Source organism: Mus caroli, unplaced genomic scaffold, assembly GCF_978045245.1.
Source record: "Mus caroli unplaced genomic scaffold, Mus_caroli_1 scaffold_10, whole genome shotgun sequence".
Lineage (NCBI taxonomy): Eukaryota > Metazoa > Chordata > Mammalia > Rodentia > Muridae > Mus > Mus caroli.
Window position 1 is genome coordinate 71,369,286 of NW_028227265.1, and position 17,174 is coordinate 71,386,459.

General features: G+C 35.1%; 1 protein-coding gene across 1 annotated transcript in view; it reads left to right on the top strand.

Moving 5' to 3' along the window:
* Galntl6 (polypeptide N-acetylgalactosaminyltransferase like 6) overlaps positions 1-17,174 on the top strand; it is a 1,086,926-nt gene that overhangs the window by 466,499 nt on the left and 603,253 nt on the right. The window contains exon 5 of the mRNA XM_021169756.3: positions 5,162-5,328. Within this exon, the coding sequence (XP_021025415.2) occupies positions 5,162-5,328 (167 nt within the window). The remainder of the gene's footprint in view (positions 1-5,161; positions 5,329-17,174) is intronic.

Genomic DNA, 17,174 nt, shown 5'->3' on the forward strand with positions numbered 1-17,174 from the left:
AGGTACTTGCTATAGTTTTGTTTTCCACGGGTACTTGAGTTTGAACCTAAGGTCTCATTCATGCTATACAAACAATGGACCACTGCACTACATTCCAAAACCCTATAAAATCAGATCCTTATCATAAACTACACACAGATTTGGGGAGATGTGTGTGCATGGATAGGCTGATAAGATGGATACCTGATTGACAGAAGATAGAGAGTTGTCTAATGTGTACAGATGAATGTGTTCTTTGATTTCATGACATTTTGACACCTTCACTATCCAAGCAAAACTTGCTAGCTTTCACTGCAATTATAAGATACTTATGGTCTTGAAGACTATATGCCCCAGTACAGGGGAATGCCAGGGCCAGGAAGCAGTAGTTGGGTGGGTTGGGGAGCAGGGTGGGGGAAGAGTATAGGGGACTTTCAGGATAGCATTTGAAATGTAAATGAAGAAAATAGCTAATAAAAATGTCAAAAGATTTAAAAGAAAACTGTTTAGATCTTGGAAAAAAAAGAATGCACATCCTCCATCTCTACCTAGATAATAAAGTGAAAACCAGGAAACTGAAAAAAAATGTGAGGCTGAAATCTTGTTCTTACACCAATCTCTAGGTCAATAATCTCAACATTCCTAATGCTGCAACACTTTAATACAGTTGCTAAAGTTGTAATGACTTTGAACTATAAATTATTTTGTTGCTCTATCATAACTACTTTGCTACTGTTAGGAATTATAATGTAAGTAACTTATATGCAGGGTATCTGAAACCTCAAATAGTCACAACCCAGAGGTTGAGAAATACTGTCCTAATTAATTCACTTGCTATCTTCAAAAGACATGAGAATTCTTCTCTGCTTCTCCCAATTATAAAACCATGCCAATTCTATTTGAAGATACACTTTGATCCTGCCTTCTATAGGCCATCTTCAACTTTTAATTGCCCTGGTTAGTTTTTATCAAATTAACAAAAACTAGGAAGAAATCAGGTGAAAATTTTGTTCCACTCATGTTGGCACATGGGCATGTATATATTACATCTTCTTGACTAATGATTAATGTGAATGGGTTCAGCCTACTATGGACAGGGCAACCCCTGGGTGGAAAGGTAGTCGTCAGTTGTAAGAACTGAAGATGGGTTGGCACCTAAGAGATCCCAGGAGAGGCTATTGGTAAAAGTGCAAGAGAGCATTTTGGTAATTCAGATACCATGGAATGGCCATCAAGAATAGCAACAGTGGTGGACTGGAGCCTGCCTGAAATGAGTAGTAAAGCTGGATACACTAAAAAGAATAGAACTTGGGAACTAAACCAAGACTCCTGGGGGGGGGGGCACAGGAAATCATAAGTGATTTCCAGATATTGGATGTTGAGTTTGGTTTTGCTTTGATCTGATTGTGACTGTGCCTTGTATCTTCCTCTCAAAATAAGAAAATATTAAACTTATATTTTATTTTTAGGATCCCATAGTTTGAGAGGCTTTTGGTCTAAAAGAGACCTTGGAAGTTAAAAGAGATTTTGGAGTTTTTAAAGAGGCTGAATTTTTAAGGTGAATTTGTAAGACTATGAGCATTTTTGTTTGTAAAATGTTTTACGTAATGTTGTATATATTGATGTGTAATCTTGAGGATCAACAAAAACAGAAAGATTGTGGCTTTATAGTAATATCTTTGTATGTCAAGTTGACAAGTAGTCAATTGTCTGCATAGTTTTATGTCAACTTAACATAAGCTAAAGTCATCTGAGAGAAGGGAACCTCAATTAAAAAAATATCCATTAGACTGGACTATAGACAATACTGTAATACATTTTCTTTGTTAGTGATGGAAATTATAGGTCCCAACCCATCTTAAGTAATGCTCTCTCTGGACTGGTGGTCCTTGATTTTGTAAAAAAGTTGGTTAAGCTAGTCAGAGGGAACAAGACAGTAAGCAGCAATCCCCCATGGCCTCTGCATCCATTCCTGCCTCTAGGTTCCTATCATGCTTGAGTTCATGCCCTCCTATTTTTCAAAATGACCTGTTCTATGGGAATGTGAATAAAATACATTCTTTTCTCCAAAGTTGCTTTTGGAAACGGTATTTCATCAGAGCTATAGTAACTCTAAATTAAAACAATTTCCAAATTGGATTCCGGCTTATATCAAACCCTCAGTAAATCACTAAATGAATAAATAGAAAGTGACTGCTCATTTTTCATGTGTGGTAATAATTTGAGTTTATACAGAGATTATTGAAAATGTTTTTAAGAGAGAAAGATTGTATTGCAATAAGTTGGTGTTACATAGTTCTATGTCTGCTTTGTGGTTTTATTGGATTTTACAAAGCAATTGACTTTCTTTTTAGCATCATGTGCTTGTTTGGAGAATGTTATATGATATAGACTTTGCTTGATTAATGAGCAGTTGATATGAATAGAATGTTTTAATGTTTTAAGTTTTTGTATTTTTATTGGAACTTTATTTTGCATTCTAAGAACTTGATAGAATATGAAAATAGGGTCAATTACCCTGGGTTCTAATTATGGACATATGGAAGCACAATTATTTGGGGCCTTTGCCTTGAGAAGTGGATGCTCACAGTCATCTATAGGATGGAACAGAGGGCTCCCAATGGAGAAGCCAGAGAAAGTACCCAAGAAGCTGAAGGGGTCTGCAACCTATAGGAGGAACAACAATATGAACTAACTAATACCCCCCAGATCTTGTGTCTCTAGCTGCATATGTAGCAGAAGATGGCCTGTAGACCATCATTGGGAGGAGAGGTCCTTGATCTTGCCAAGATTATATGCCCCAGTACAGGGGAATGCTAGGGGCAGGAAGAGGGAGTGGGTGGTTTGGGGAGCAGGGTGGGGGAAGAGTACAGGGGACTTTTGGGATAGCATTTGAAATGTAAATGAAAAAATAGCTAATAAAAATAATAATAAAAATAAATAAAATAGAAGTCAAAACTCTGTGTACAGAACTATTCTGGCTCTCCCTCCAGATCCATCCACTGCATTCAAAGACATTTTCCTCACTTGTTTACATTAGAAATTGCTTATACACCTTTTTGTTGTCTTTCAAGTTAGCCTACAATCAATTTTATGTTTTACAGCATCTGAATATTCATAACTTGCTATAATTTATTTGATTTTTCATTTTTCATTACTTTTACAATCATCCAAATCTACTTGAGATTTCTTTTTAAAGTTTCCATGAAGAAGGTAATATATTCTTTATTTGGATATTGGTTCTATGTGCTTTGTATTTAGTAAAGGGCCATTTACAAGTAAATTTACTTTTAAGTAATAGAGTTTCTTCTCCCAATATGTCATAAATACCATCAGTCTAGTCAAACAAACCACAGTCCAAACTAAATAATTAAAAAGAATGAAGATTAAGAAGGAAGACCAAAATGTGGATCCTTCAATCTTAATTAGAAGGGGGAAAATAATTATAGGAGGTAGAGGGACAGAGAGACCTCAGAAGGAGAGAGGAGGGAAAGAGCAAAATGGGAGACAAGATCGGGTATGGTAAGAGACAAGAGATACGTCCAGAGGGTGTCCAGAGGGTCAGGAATTTTGACAGAAATGTGTAGCAATGGGGAATGGGGAGTGAGGGGAACCACTAGAAAGTACCAGATGCCAGGAAAACAAGAGGCTCCCAGGACCCAATGGTGGTGATATTAGCTGAAATACCCAACATCACAGAGATAGAACCTGAAGAGACCACCTCCTATAGATAAGATAGGCATGGCCCCCAGTTGAAGGAAGGGGCCACTCACCTATCTCAAAATCTTTGACCCAGATTCATGTCTAAAGAAAACACAGGGAAAAAAAGTAGAGCAGAAACTGAAGGAAATGCCATCCAGAGACTGTCCCACCCAGGGGTCCATCCATTTGCAGAAAACAAACCCAGACACTATTGCTGACTCCAAGAAGTGCTCCCAGACTGGAGCCTAGTATAGCTGTTCTCTGAAGGGCTCTGCCAGCATCTGACTAAAACAGATATGGATACAGCCAACCATGGGACTGAGCCTGGGGACTCCAATGGAAGAGATAGGGGAAGGAATGAAGGAGCTAATGGGAGTGCAAGCTCATAGAAGGAACAGCAGTATCAACTAACCAGACCCCCAAGAGCTCCCAGGAACTAAACCAACAACCAAAGAGAACACATGGGTTGGTCCATGGCACCAGCTACATATGTAGCAGAGGATTCCCTTATCTGACATCAATGGCAGTAGAGGCCCTTGGTCCTGTGGAGGCTTGTTGTCCAAGTGTAGGGGGATACTAGAAGTGTGAGGTAGGAGTGGGTGGATGGGTTGGGGATAACCCTCTTAGAGGCAAATGGGGAGAGGGGGAGGGGATAAGGGTTTGGGGAAGGGAAATCAGGAAAGGTGACAACATTTGCAATGTAAATAAATAAAATAACCAACTAATAGAAAACAGAAATTAATTTGCAAAAAATTCAAATCCCATTTAAACTTTAACCATAACTTGCATTGAAATTATTTTAAATAGTTGGTATTTATACTTACTTTCATTAAATAAAATGTAGCAGCATGGGGAGATAGCTAATTGGGTAAAGCCTTTACTATAAAAACATGAAGTCAGACCTGAATTCAGATCCCCATATCCACATAAATACCTGTACATAGTAGCACCTTCCAGCAGCCTTAATTCTGGAAGGGTAGAGAAAGGTGGATTAGGAATTCACTGGCCAACTACTATATTTGGAATGGAATCTATTCCAGATTAAATAAAAAAAGTTTTCTCACAAAAAATGATTAATTAGAAAATAATAGAGAAGGGCATCCAAGCATCAACTATGGGCTCTCACATGTGCCTACAAAGGCCAGCACACTCTCTTACACACATGTACATAGCTTTATACCACTACCCATCTCCCACACATAGATTCACAGATGTGCACAGATAGAAGCTCCCATATACATAAGACCCATGAATCATATCAGGAGTACAATATCTCAATATCTTAAATATCTGTTTAAAGTAAGAATGATCAAATAGAGATTCACCAGTAAGAAGAATGTTATAATTCACAATGCCTGGGTTGGAAAATATTACACAAATCCATGATTTTATCATTATCTATAGCACAATGCATATAGTACAGTGTGACCTGCGTTAGAGTTTTACATTGAACATCTTTTGCTTCTCCCGTTTTCTCTAGCTGTAAGCACAAGATGTACCTTGAAAGGCTGCCAAACACCAGCATCATTATACCATTTCACAATGAAGGTTGGACCTCACTCTTGCGGACCATACACAGTATAATCAACCGAACACCAGAGAGTCTGATAGCAGAAATCATTCTAGTCGATGACTTCAGTGATAGAGGTAAGCTGCACTGGTAATGTTTATCTGCGGTTGTAATTGCACACCATCATGATGGGCTTTTTGAAAAGAAAAAAGTGTTTTTTTTCCCTTCATCCCATTGGAACGATGATCGTGCAGTTTTACATATGTTGCAATTGAAGAAAACTGTTGGCCAATTACAAAAGGAACATAATGAGAAGCTACTAACATCAAAGATGCTGTCGACAAAAAGAAATTTACATTGCATTCTATTGAAGAATCAGGCAGAACTTGAGAAAATTCCTCAAGATCTACTTTCAGGCATAACACACCTGAAAACCATGTTACTACAGGTGTACATCAATAGAGAGGTATCCATGCAATCTACAGAGTGTGTTTCTGTTTCTGGAAAGTATTGTGCCCTGTTGTTTGTAGACTAATACACTCTTCAGGCTATGCTTGTGTAACTTCACAAATATTATAAATTATTAAGGACACAATTATATTACTACAAATTTTTTGATATAACAGCAAAAGAGAAAACTCACACAACATTAATGGGTACCATTCTGGTAAAAACACAATTAGGTTCATAAGGCAGGTGGTGAAATTAAAAAATGTTTTCTGAGAGTTGGAATTCATAGGATAAGTTTGGTATAAATAAGGAATCAACATTGTAAACATAGAATAGGCCCTCTAGGTCTGTATAAATAGACAAGAAAGAAATGTGAAGATATTCATATATATGTGAGTATAAATTTCTGTGCTATAGTTTGCCACAGGAAGGTGCTTTATTTAACATGATATCTGCACAAAAGAGAGACAATAGATGGTGTTAATATTATAATTCCATAACAGAAGAAAACCCCATCTTGATATCATAAAACTGTAGTGTCATCTGCAGAAGACATCATATCTTTCCATGCCATTTAAATGTCATTTAAAATAATGTTTAGTGTGCAGATATTCCGGAGAATTGGCTTGAAATGCTAATGGGAGAGCTTTAAAAAATCAATAGGTGGTGAAATTTGTATGTCCAAAGTGAGTGATGTCAACCTCATTCTTTTCTGGTGTAAGTGGCCACCTTGGTCATTTCTGTTTGATTTTACAGAGATTTCTCTCTTCTGTTTCTTAGGACCAATACAAATTACATAGTATCTCTGAATAAAGTTGACTATTTAAAACTGCAACAGCCAGATATCTTTTAAATTTTACTTTAGTTTTATTATAACGAATGTTAACTTTCTCAAATTAGCCAATTTTCTTTCAAATAAACATAAATATTTAAATAAAGATAAAACTCTGTTTTTATACAGTAAAAACCTAATAAAATCTGAGGTTGCAAATGACCAAGTGAATGGTCTTCAGGGTTGGCTGGTCACAGATGATATTAGTCTGTCTACTTACTGGTAATTTTCTGCATAATTTAATTTGTCCTGCTCAACGACTTATTACAACAGAATTTTTACCCTGTGGTATTATGGTAGAAAATGCATGACAGCAAAATAATATGGCTTTGAGCATTGTTTGTGGAATATACTCAGACATATTTTCAGCTGAATTTCTACAAAGGAAAAGAATCAATGGTACCTAAATTTTCCTCCCTTCAAATTACTCTTATCTAGGGCACAGTACCTACTTTGCTGTACCAATTTAAAACTGTAAGTGTGATTAGTGAAACAGATGTCAAACAACAGAAAGAGGGACAGTTAGGACAGCAGTAGTGATCTTTCTCTTTAATATTGAACATTTTAAAGGCAATTGATTATTTTAATGCTTGGACAGAGCTCTCACTTAACTAATCTCTTCATTCTATAATTTATTTTATTTTTAGGTTGTTTATTTTGATCACTGTACTTCCTCTTCTCTGAACTATACCCAAATCTGCCCACCTCTACCTATCCAATACTATATTCTCTCTCCTTCGCCCTGAACCTCTCAAAACCAACAACACCAGCAATACAACAAAAGGTGAAAATCCAAAACAAACAAATGAGAAACCCTAATAAAAAATTACCAAAATAAGACCAAAAGCACACATAAAAATCAAAACATCTGTTTTGTTCTTGCCAATGACTCCTGGATATGGCATTTGCCCCAAGCTATAGCTGATGTATTCAGTAGCTCTCCACTGGAGAAAATCAAGGTATAAGTCACAGTTTTTAAAAATGAAATGTAACATTAAATATTGAAAGAAATAAGCTTTTAAAATGCCTATATAATCTTATGAAAACCTGAAACAGTAAAGTACCTTTTCCTTGTTTTTGTTTTCTGGGTTAGATTATCTTTTTAAATAAATTTTGTTGGTATATTTTATAATCCTACTATATAGTTCTAACTATATGATATTGTTTAAGTTAGTTAATTTTTTATCTCTGCCATCCATCTTTTTATCAATGAGGAAATAGTATGTCTCTTCACGGGTAGAGTATGATGAAGAAGTGCCCTGGATGGTCACATAACCAGGGGATGTACGGACACAAAATGCTGAGTTGTTGGCTTCATATATTTGTTTTTACCACATATTCATCTATGACTCAAAAATGATCTCCATAGTTTCTTGAAAATGTACTTTTAATTTCATCAAATGGACTCTACACATTCATATTTATTAGTCTCTCCATTCATCTGTCAACTAGCTATTTCCAGAAACAAACCATCCGGAATATACATGATGACTAATTTTGATAATTCATATATTTTGGAAACTTTTGGAGTACTTAAACAGAAAATCCCCCTTATGAAATTTGAACAAACATTTCAATTGAATAAAATATCAAGAATTCAATAAGAATGGAGATCTTGATGTCTGCCAGTGTTATGCAAGAGGACTTACAGGAGTTTTTAATATTTTTTTTCTAGAAGTGATTCTTACCATGATAATATAAGGAAGTTTTCCTAAGGCTTGTATTAATTCCAGATCCTCTAAGGCAGGAGCTACTTTTATACTTTTTAAATTAGATATATTTATGTAGATATTCCATTAATTCTATGATTAGTAACATACATACATATGTAGAGATTAGATAGATAGATAGATAGATAGATAGATAGATAATATATACAACAGCATATATATCAGCATTCATTAGTTGTTTGGGGGGATTTCATAGATTAAAACCTTATAATTATTGTTTTCCAAACTTTTAAAAACTCAAAACAAGTAAGCTAAGCAAATTTAAAGTCCAGAAAGATACAGGGAATAGGTCCACTTCCTTGAGGAAATTATTTCTGAAGTCTTACACTTTATTTTCCGTTATACCTTCTCATCCTATTTCCATTTGGTATGTGACCTCACACCTTACCAGCATACATCTTCTGGATATTCTGCAATATTCCTCAGCCAAAGGCAATAAAAGTTAGACAAGACTTAATCAAAATTCTTTGCTTTACATTTTAGGTCCTTGGTGTCAATAGAATAGTGACACATGGCTAAAACGATGAGGCACAGCAGTATTTTAACTATGTTAGCAGCACACGTACATTATCACTTGGATATACCTTTTGCTAACACATCGATGTATTACAGTAATTTGGCAAATTCTGTTATAAAGAAAACACTAAAATTTCTTGTAGTTATGAATAATTCTGTTTTATTACAGTGCGGTTTCCTTACAAATCTGCCTAAGTAGGATTGACCTAGTTCTTAAAAGTTATTTTATTTTCAACTCAGTATCCCACTAAGGATTTCGCAGTCTTGGTACTTTTCACAAGGCAAAACTGGTGAGAAATATTGTTTTCACATCAGAAAATAAGCCTACCATCTCTAAAACATTAAAATTGGGACCTGCAGGTAAATTTTCAAAAACTCATGCCTTGCTTGTATTATTTAAAGCTCCCCTCACTGTAGTGAGTAAGTGCATGGTTTTCCCCTAACTAAGCTGATAGAAACATATTTAACAACTTAACTTGAGCCCTATAACAAGGTTTCATGATGACTCCAAAGCAGGACTAATCTTTGGCTTCTCTCCAAATTCCAGGCAATGTTAAAGGCATTGACATGGAGCCTGTTAAAATGTGTGGAGTAAGCTGAGGCTTAACCTTAGAGATTGGGCATGTTTGAACCTGACGGTTCTGTAAATTATATTTTTTTAGATGAGCACAAGCTGAAGTTTGGGATTGTCACAGGAGGGCTGCAGGTACATTTCTGTCAACATGATGTGCATGTGGAGGTTTCACTGTACATCTAGGAACACACAAAAGCCCAGCTACACATACACACTCTCACTTGGGATTACCCTTGTTTTTTACAAGCTTCACTGTCAACACAGTTAGACAGTTCATATGTGTGTTTCATGAGAATTTTCTTCTGGCATGCCAGTTAGAAGGAAAAGACGGAGACTTCAACTAACTTCACAAGATGTCTACTCTAGTAACTTAGGAGAAACTTAACTTACCTCTCCTCAGGTACTCTAGACTGTTGCTGCCAAGGGTGTAGCCTAAGGGCTAGCAGTTTCACCATCACTTTGAAGCATAAAAGAAATACAAGATCCCAGGTCTTCCTCAAATGAGTCAGAATCTTAACTTCAATCTGGGAATTTACACAGTGAATTAATGTGGGAATCAAATTGCTAAGTCTCAAGTGTAGAAAGGAAATCCCAGTGATAACGTGGATGAATAAATAGTGTCCCTTAAAAGGTACAGGTGGATTTCTGAGTTCGAGGCCAGCCTGGTCTACAAAGTGAGTTCCAGGACAGCCAGGGCTATACAGAGAAATCCTGTCTCGAAAAACCAAAAATAAATAAATAATCAAAATTTTTAAAAAAGGTTGCCTTCAGAAAATATGTTTGTACACATGCTTAATAAGATCAGACAAGATTTTACTTGTTTGTATTGCTCAGTACATATTTAACATCAGATTCCTTAGACTTAAATGAGATTGTATTATTTTATGTAATGTTAGCCATTATATTTCTTTGACAGATCTTGGCATTTTCATGAATTGTATACCTCTGTCCTACCTTCTCATAGAAGTATTTTAAGTGAATATAATCTCAGTAACACTACTCCTTTCCTTGACAAACTTCTTTTGTTTTCTAGATAATATCTACAACACTACACGTTTGTTTTTCTATGGAATTATTTAATAATTCTGTGTGCTAAATACCATATATTTGTGTATAAATATAAATGTAGATATAGAAAATACATGTACACACATGCATACACACACACATATATATATATATATATATATATATATATATACACACACATTCAGTTTGTGTGAAAATCCTCACTGTCATAAAATGTGAGGCTGCACTTCATTGTTTATAAAGCTATAAAACAGTAGTGATATTTTAATAACTCCATGAACAATTTTGTATTCTGAATTTGAACATATTACTCTCAAGTTTATATTAGATGACTACATATTTAATACAATGAAATATTAACATCAGAGATTGTATAAAAACTCTGATATGGCAATCATCAAAAATGCTTTAGAGCTGGCATTCTATCAGTTATTTCTCTAGACCTTGAAGCAACGATTTTTTTACATGAAAGCTAGTTCTTCTTGGGATTGTGTAGATTTAATATTTATATTTAAATATCAAAATATGATTTCAAACTCAACATTGAAAATAGTAGGAACTCAGCAAATATAGTAAAATAAAACTTTTGCTTTTCTATTTAGATAACCTATATTGTCCATGAAGGAACTGAAATGAAACTGTTCTGATATCTAATGATTGAGATAATGTAGCTTAGGATGGAAGCACCCAGGTAATTTTAGTAATGGTAATTTTTTTGAAACATCAATCAGTTCACTTTCCTCACAGTAAGAGATCCTGGGATGTTGAGCAGCATTGCTTTCTGCCACCAAAAGTACAATAAAACAGTGACATCTCTCAACATGAGAAAATAACTCCCATGCAGTGTAGAGGGAAAAAAATCAGAAAAATTTACAAAATTTTATAACTTGTGATATAATTAAGTATATATATATATATATATATATATATATATATATATATATATATATAGCGAGAGAGAGAGAGTATTATCTACCAGTTAGAGCCTGTGTCATACAGAATTAGAGTCAGAGGACTTGCAGTGTTTTTCTTTTGTGGTCTACAGGAAAATTCTCTCTTTCCTACTTTTGGCTAATCACCTAACCTAATATGAAACCAACCAATATGTAGATAAGCAACAAAAACATCCTGGTTGAGCTTTTCATTGCCTTCGACTTAGAGTATTTTTCTCTCTCTTTCTCTTTCTCTCTCTCTCTCTCTCTCTCTCTCTCTCTCTCTCTCTCTCTCTCTCTCTCTCTCTCTCTCTCTCTCTCTCTCTCTCTCTCTCTCTCTCTCTCTCTCATCTAAACTGCAAATGTGATAAGCCCATAGTTTCAGGAATATTTTGAAAATTACAATAACTGTCCAATACTCATGATATGACTGTGATGTTCTCTTTGTCCTCACAGAAGTATCTCTCAATAGGTGCTCACCGTACAGACCAGGATAATGGTTCTTCAGATATAATTATGGTGTTTGTTTAATACAGTATTTCATGGACTTACCTTTATAATACTGACATCGAAAGTAGTTACATGGGAGTAAAGTCTACTTATTTTTGAATAAAATAAATATTTCTCACTTAACTGAAGCTGCATTAATTTTACTGTCTTAGTGTTTACATTAAATTTACAAACATAAATACTGTGGAAAATATGAGATTGGATTAAGTAATATAGATAAAATTGTCTCAATACATCCTACAACTAGCATATATTTTTTTTAAAATTTCACATATTTCATGTATAGTTAAAACATATAATTAAGCATATTAAATATACATGACATACATAAAATATAACACACACAAATAACATATGTAATTAAATATATGTTATATAGAGCATATAATTAAAACGAATTACATAGTTAACTTATTTTCTAATTTCTCTTATGCTTTTAAAAATCAAAGTACAACAATAATTATCTTTCATGAACATGTAATCATTAATATTTTGCTTTTACAGCATTATTATATTCTTAAATATTAGTTTGTAGTACATTAAGTCCTTCAGTTTTGAAGGCCATTAATATCTGATACATTGGCTACTTCAACCTCAAAGATCAAGTATTTAAAAATGTGCCTCTGAATCTGTATCTGGAGGATATTATCCTGAGTGGAGTAACCCAATCACAAAAGAACACACATGATATGCACTCACTGATAAGTGGATATTAGCCCAGAAATTAGAATACCCAAGAGACAATTTGCAAAACACATGAAACTCAAGAAGAAGGAAGACCAAAATGTGGATACTTGGCTCCTTATTGAAATATGGAACAAAATACCCATGGAAGGAGTTACAGAGACAAAGTTCAGAGCATGGCCTGAAGGAATGACTATCCAGAGACTGCCCCACTTGGGGATCCATCCCATAAACAACCACCAAACCCATTCACTAGGCAGATGCCAACAGAGCCTGCTGACAGGAGCCTGATATAGCTGTCTCCTGCAAGGCTCTGCCAATGCCTGGTAAATACAGAAGTGGATGCACACAGTCATCCATTGAATGGAGCACAAGGTCCCCAATGAAGGAGCTAGAGAAAGTACCCAGAGAGCTGAAGGGGACTGAAGCCCCATAGGAGGAACAACAATATGAACTAACCAGTACCCCCCCCCCCCCCAGAGCTCCTTGGAACTATACCACCAATCAAAGAAAACACATGGTGGGACTCATGGTTCTAGCTGCATATGTAGCAGAGGATGGCCTAGTTGGTCATCAATGGGAGGAGAGGCCATTGGTCCTGTGAAGGCTCTATGCCCCAGTGTAGGGGAATGCCAGGAATGGGAGTGGGTAGGTTGGGGAGGGGGGAGAGGAGAGGGAGGGGTTTTCGGAGGGAAAATTAGGAAAGAGGATAACATTTGAAATGTAAATAAAGAAAACATCTAATAAAAAGAAAGAAAATAATGTGCCTCTCAACTATGCAGGGTTCATGTTTAAAACCAGTGGAAGGCATTAGATCGATGGTGGATAAGCTGATATGGCTTTCCAGTTACTTTTCTGGAAGGAACTTTTACATGGTTGAATTAATGGCTTTGGCACTGCATGCATTTTTTTTTAAAGCAAAACCTTTTCAGCTCACCAGTGTCACAAAGGCACGACTTCCTCAAGAAAATAAATCGTGCAATTCATTTTATGGCAGATTAAATCCCGTTTATTTTCCCTGCAGACAGCTGTTTTGAATAGAATGTCACTTGTGTGAAACCATTTTGTGAATGTTGAGCTGCAGATCTTGGGCAGGCATAACTTCCTCTGATGAAATAAAAGGTTATGTTTTATGATTGTTCCTCCTGTCGGCAAACCCCAGCTTGTGAGCTTTGATAATACAGTGTTCCATATTTCAAGCTGCTCTTTTGATGTCTAAATATCCATCTGCTCTTAATTTTCAAAAAGTGCATGAATATAAAGCAAAATAAAGCCCACAAAATACAAATATTTCTCTCTTCATTCTGAAGTGTAACACTTACTTGGGTAATTAACATTCTCTTGGCATTCAAGATTTGTTGATTAAGTAGTACATTTTGAACATTTAATTAACCTGCATTTATGAGATATGCAATTAACAAAATTCTACTAATAGAATGAGATGCTTTATGTCAACTGAGTAACCTTTCCATAGGGAAATGATAGAGTCAGTAAGATGAAGAACTTTCTAGTGATATGGTATATTTTGTAACATTGAATAAATGGTAAATAGACTTGGAAAGTCAAATACACTTTTTTATGGGCTGTGGTAATTTTCTTTGCTGAGATCAATGGTAGACTAAATGAAGCTGGATTAAATTTATGCTTCAATTTGTAAGTATTGTTTCTTCTGTAGTTTGTTTTCAGGCATCTTAAGTTTGAGAAACTGGAACATATATGAACATTATTTTTAACTAAATAAAATGATATTACAAACAAATCTAGAGTCTAGATAATTGGATCTAATTCATTTTTCCTTATCATCACAACAATAATAGAAACTGTAATTTTGCTGTGTGTATACACAAGTGTGGGAATAGAGGACACATGAGAATAATCAAGGTTTGCACATGAACTTTCTAGTATCAACAATCGGTTTCCAGGTCGGCAGGGGGCCAATCAGTGTTTCTAGAAGCCTCAACAGCTCTCAGGGGGAATGAAGTGGGTCATAAAATAGAGTTAAAAATGTTTCTGGAACTTCAAAATATGATATATAATCAAATTGATGAGGCATATGAATGTTTTGAGGCTGGGTCATTGCAGGTCACTGGGTTCTTCTTTATTGTGGACAGTTATAGGCATCTTCTCAAGGTTTCTTTACTTTTCCCATATGCTGACCTCCTACAAAAGTTTTCCAAAAAATGAGAATTATTTGGGAAGAGAAAATTAGGTTGACAGTAAACATGGAAGAGATGTCTAGCATCAGTTTAGATATAAATCTGATAATCATCATTTGTGTTTCAATCTGTTTTATCTTATCTCCTGAGACCTGAAAGAACAATATAATTCTTTAATTTTTGCTTGTTACTAAACTGCTAGTGGTTATCTGACACCACAAGAAGCCTCTTTCTTATATCATGACATTATAAAATCTACTAAGTGTTAGCAACAGAGACTGATAAAACAATAAAACAAGAAGATTAGTTTTATAGTTTCATATATTGAATAAAACTTAGCTGATACAGCTTTGACTTGTGTATGTATATGTGTATGTTTGTGTGTGTGTGTGTGTGTGTGTGTATAAAAATGCAGTGTGTAACACTCTCATTTGGAGACTAAAAATAGTTGATATTTGGTATTGGATTTGATTTGACTACATCTTACTTTTCAATACAGTCTTTAGCCAACTCTGAACTTGCTCATTTGGCTAGGGCGATCAGCTAATGACCTCAGGGGATCTGCCTTTCCCTTTTATCAGTTTCTGTACTGTAGACAGTCTGCTGTGCACAGTTTTTAAACTAGTCATTGGGATGAACACTTGGCTTCTCAGCTTGCATAGCAAGCACTCTACCAATAAAGCCAGTTTTGACCCTTAAAATATGTATTTCCACTTCCAACTTAATGCATGTATTTTGGGCTGGCTTAAAAATCTGTAAGAATTGATTATTTTCAAGGTTTGGCTATGTTTATTTTCTGCTTTTATAAAGTTGAAACACTGCTTCATAGAAAATTGATGAAAGTCTCCATGTACAAAACACTAGTATTCTATTTACATATTTATCTCTCTATATTTTGTATTACAGAATGCTATATATTTATAAATGCTTGAAAAAATTACTGGGGGAAAAGTCTTAAATTTAAATTCTTGCTCTAATGTTCACAACCCCTGCAGTCCTGGAAATGATAGGTTGGAAGTGGATTACAGAATAGAAATTTTCCTCAAGGAAAATTATCTCCAGGAAATGACAAGAAAAATAAATACCTCAATATAAACGTAAGGAAGATAGATGGCAAGACTTTTCTAATCAGTTCATAGTCAGAAATACCAGTGTTTATAACATGCTCAGAGGAAATACAGAATTTATCTTTAGCCATGGAAGATTTCCATGAAATGATGATAAATGAAGGAATTGCATAAGGCTAGCATAATAAAAACTATGTCCATGTATACAAATAGCAAGTTTAAGATCCAAGGTCAATATACTTCTTTTTTAATTGTGACAGTTTTTTGAGATAATACAAGTTCTTGTTTCTAATAGTTAAAGAAGCAACATAAGTTAGCATGGGTTTTTATCAAACTGTGATCAAATATTTTCCCCAATAGAGGTATGGCTTCAAAGCTCAGGTTTCATGAGAGTCAAGAAGGGTTTGAAGAGACCATTTCATCAAAGTGACACAACAGACCCTGTAGCAGAGCACATGTTATTTTAAAGGCTGTTTGCATGCATGCCCACTAAACATTCCACAGAACTTCAACAAGACATGCCTGGAGAATGTGCTTCCCAACCACAGTCTCCAAGATGAGTCCAAATAATGCCACAGCGAGGTAATTCTCAGCGCAATTCTAAGCTGCTAGAAGTTTCTGAATGTTTTTGCTAACCATGATCCAGTATCTTTTTTTATTCCAAATTCCTTATACAGCAAATCAAGTTGCAAGGATATCCTGGTAATAACAAAAGTCTTGCTGACTTACATTAGACATACAGTGGCATGGTTATCTTAAAAAACTACATGGGACCCCTAATGCAAAGTGATCTATGAACAAGAAATAAATTGCAATGAGTAAGAAAGACCCAGGGATGAATAATCCTAAAACACAGGAGTTCTCCTTTTAAATATCTACAACTTCTCTGCACCAAAGTGAAACCCTAAAGAAGATACTAAATCTATGAGTTCAAAACACTATACAAATTATTATGTTCCTTATTATTATTACACCTTCTACCTGTAGGGATAGCTGTACAGATGCCCTACAGTACCAAGAAACAAGATATATTTAATAATTGCTACACTGATTTTTGGCAAGTGTACCAAGGAGAGAGTTTTCATCTGTACTTATTTTGAAAACACTGTATAACTATATACTTAAATTTCAAATGTTAAGGGAATTTCAACTATTTCTACAAGTTTCAGTTTTCCTTTCAAGAAAGGAAAGAGTCAAGACTTTCTTCAAAGCCTAGATGGTATATGTATCATCATCAGCCAAATGCACACAACACCGTCAGTCAATTTGATTAAGCCCACACTTACTAATAAGCAAGGTACTAGTTATTGATCCTTAAAATTTAATCACAAAGTAAAAATGAATCACGCAGGAGGCTGCAAGGAGGAGACAAGAAGGAAAGAATTCAAAATGTGAGAATGCTAGAGTTGGTGACTGATTGTTCTGCCTTTTAGTGGTCTGTGATTATACTAGTCCTGATGGACATTTTAAGATACTGCTACAAGTTAAAATTTGAAAAAGAAT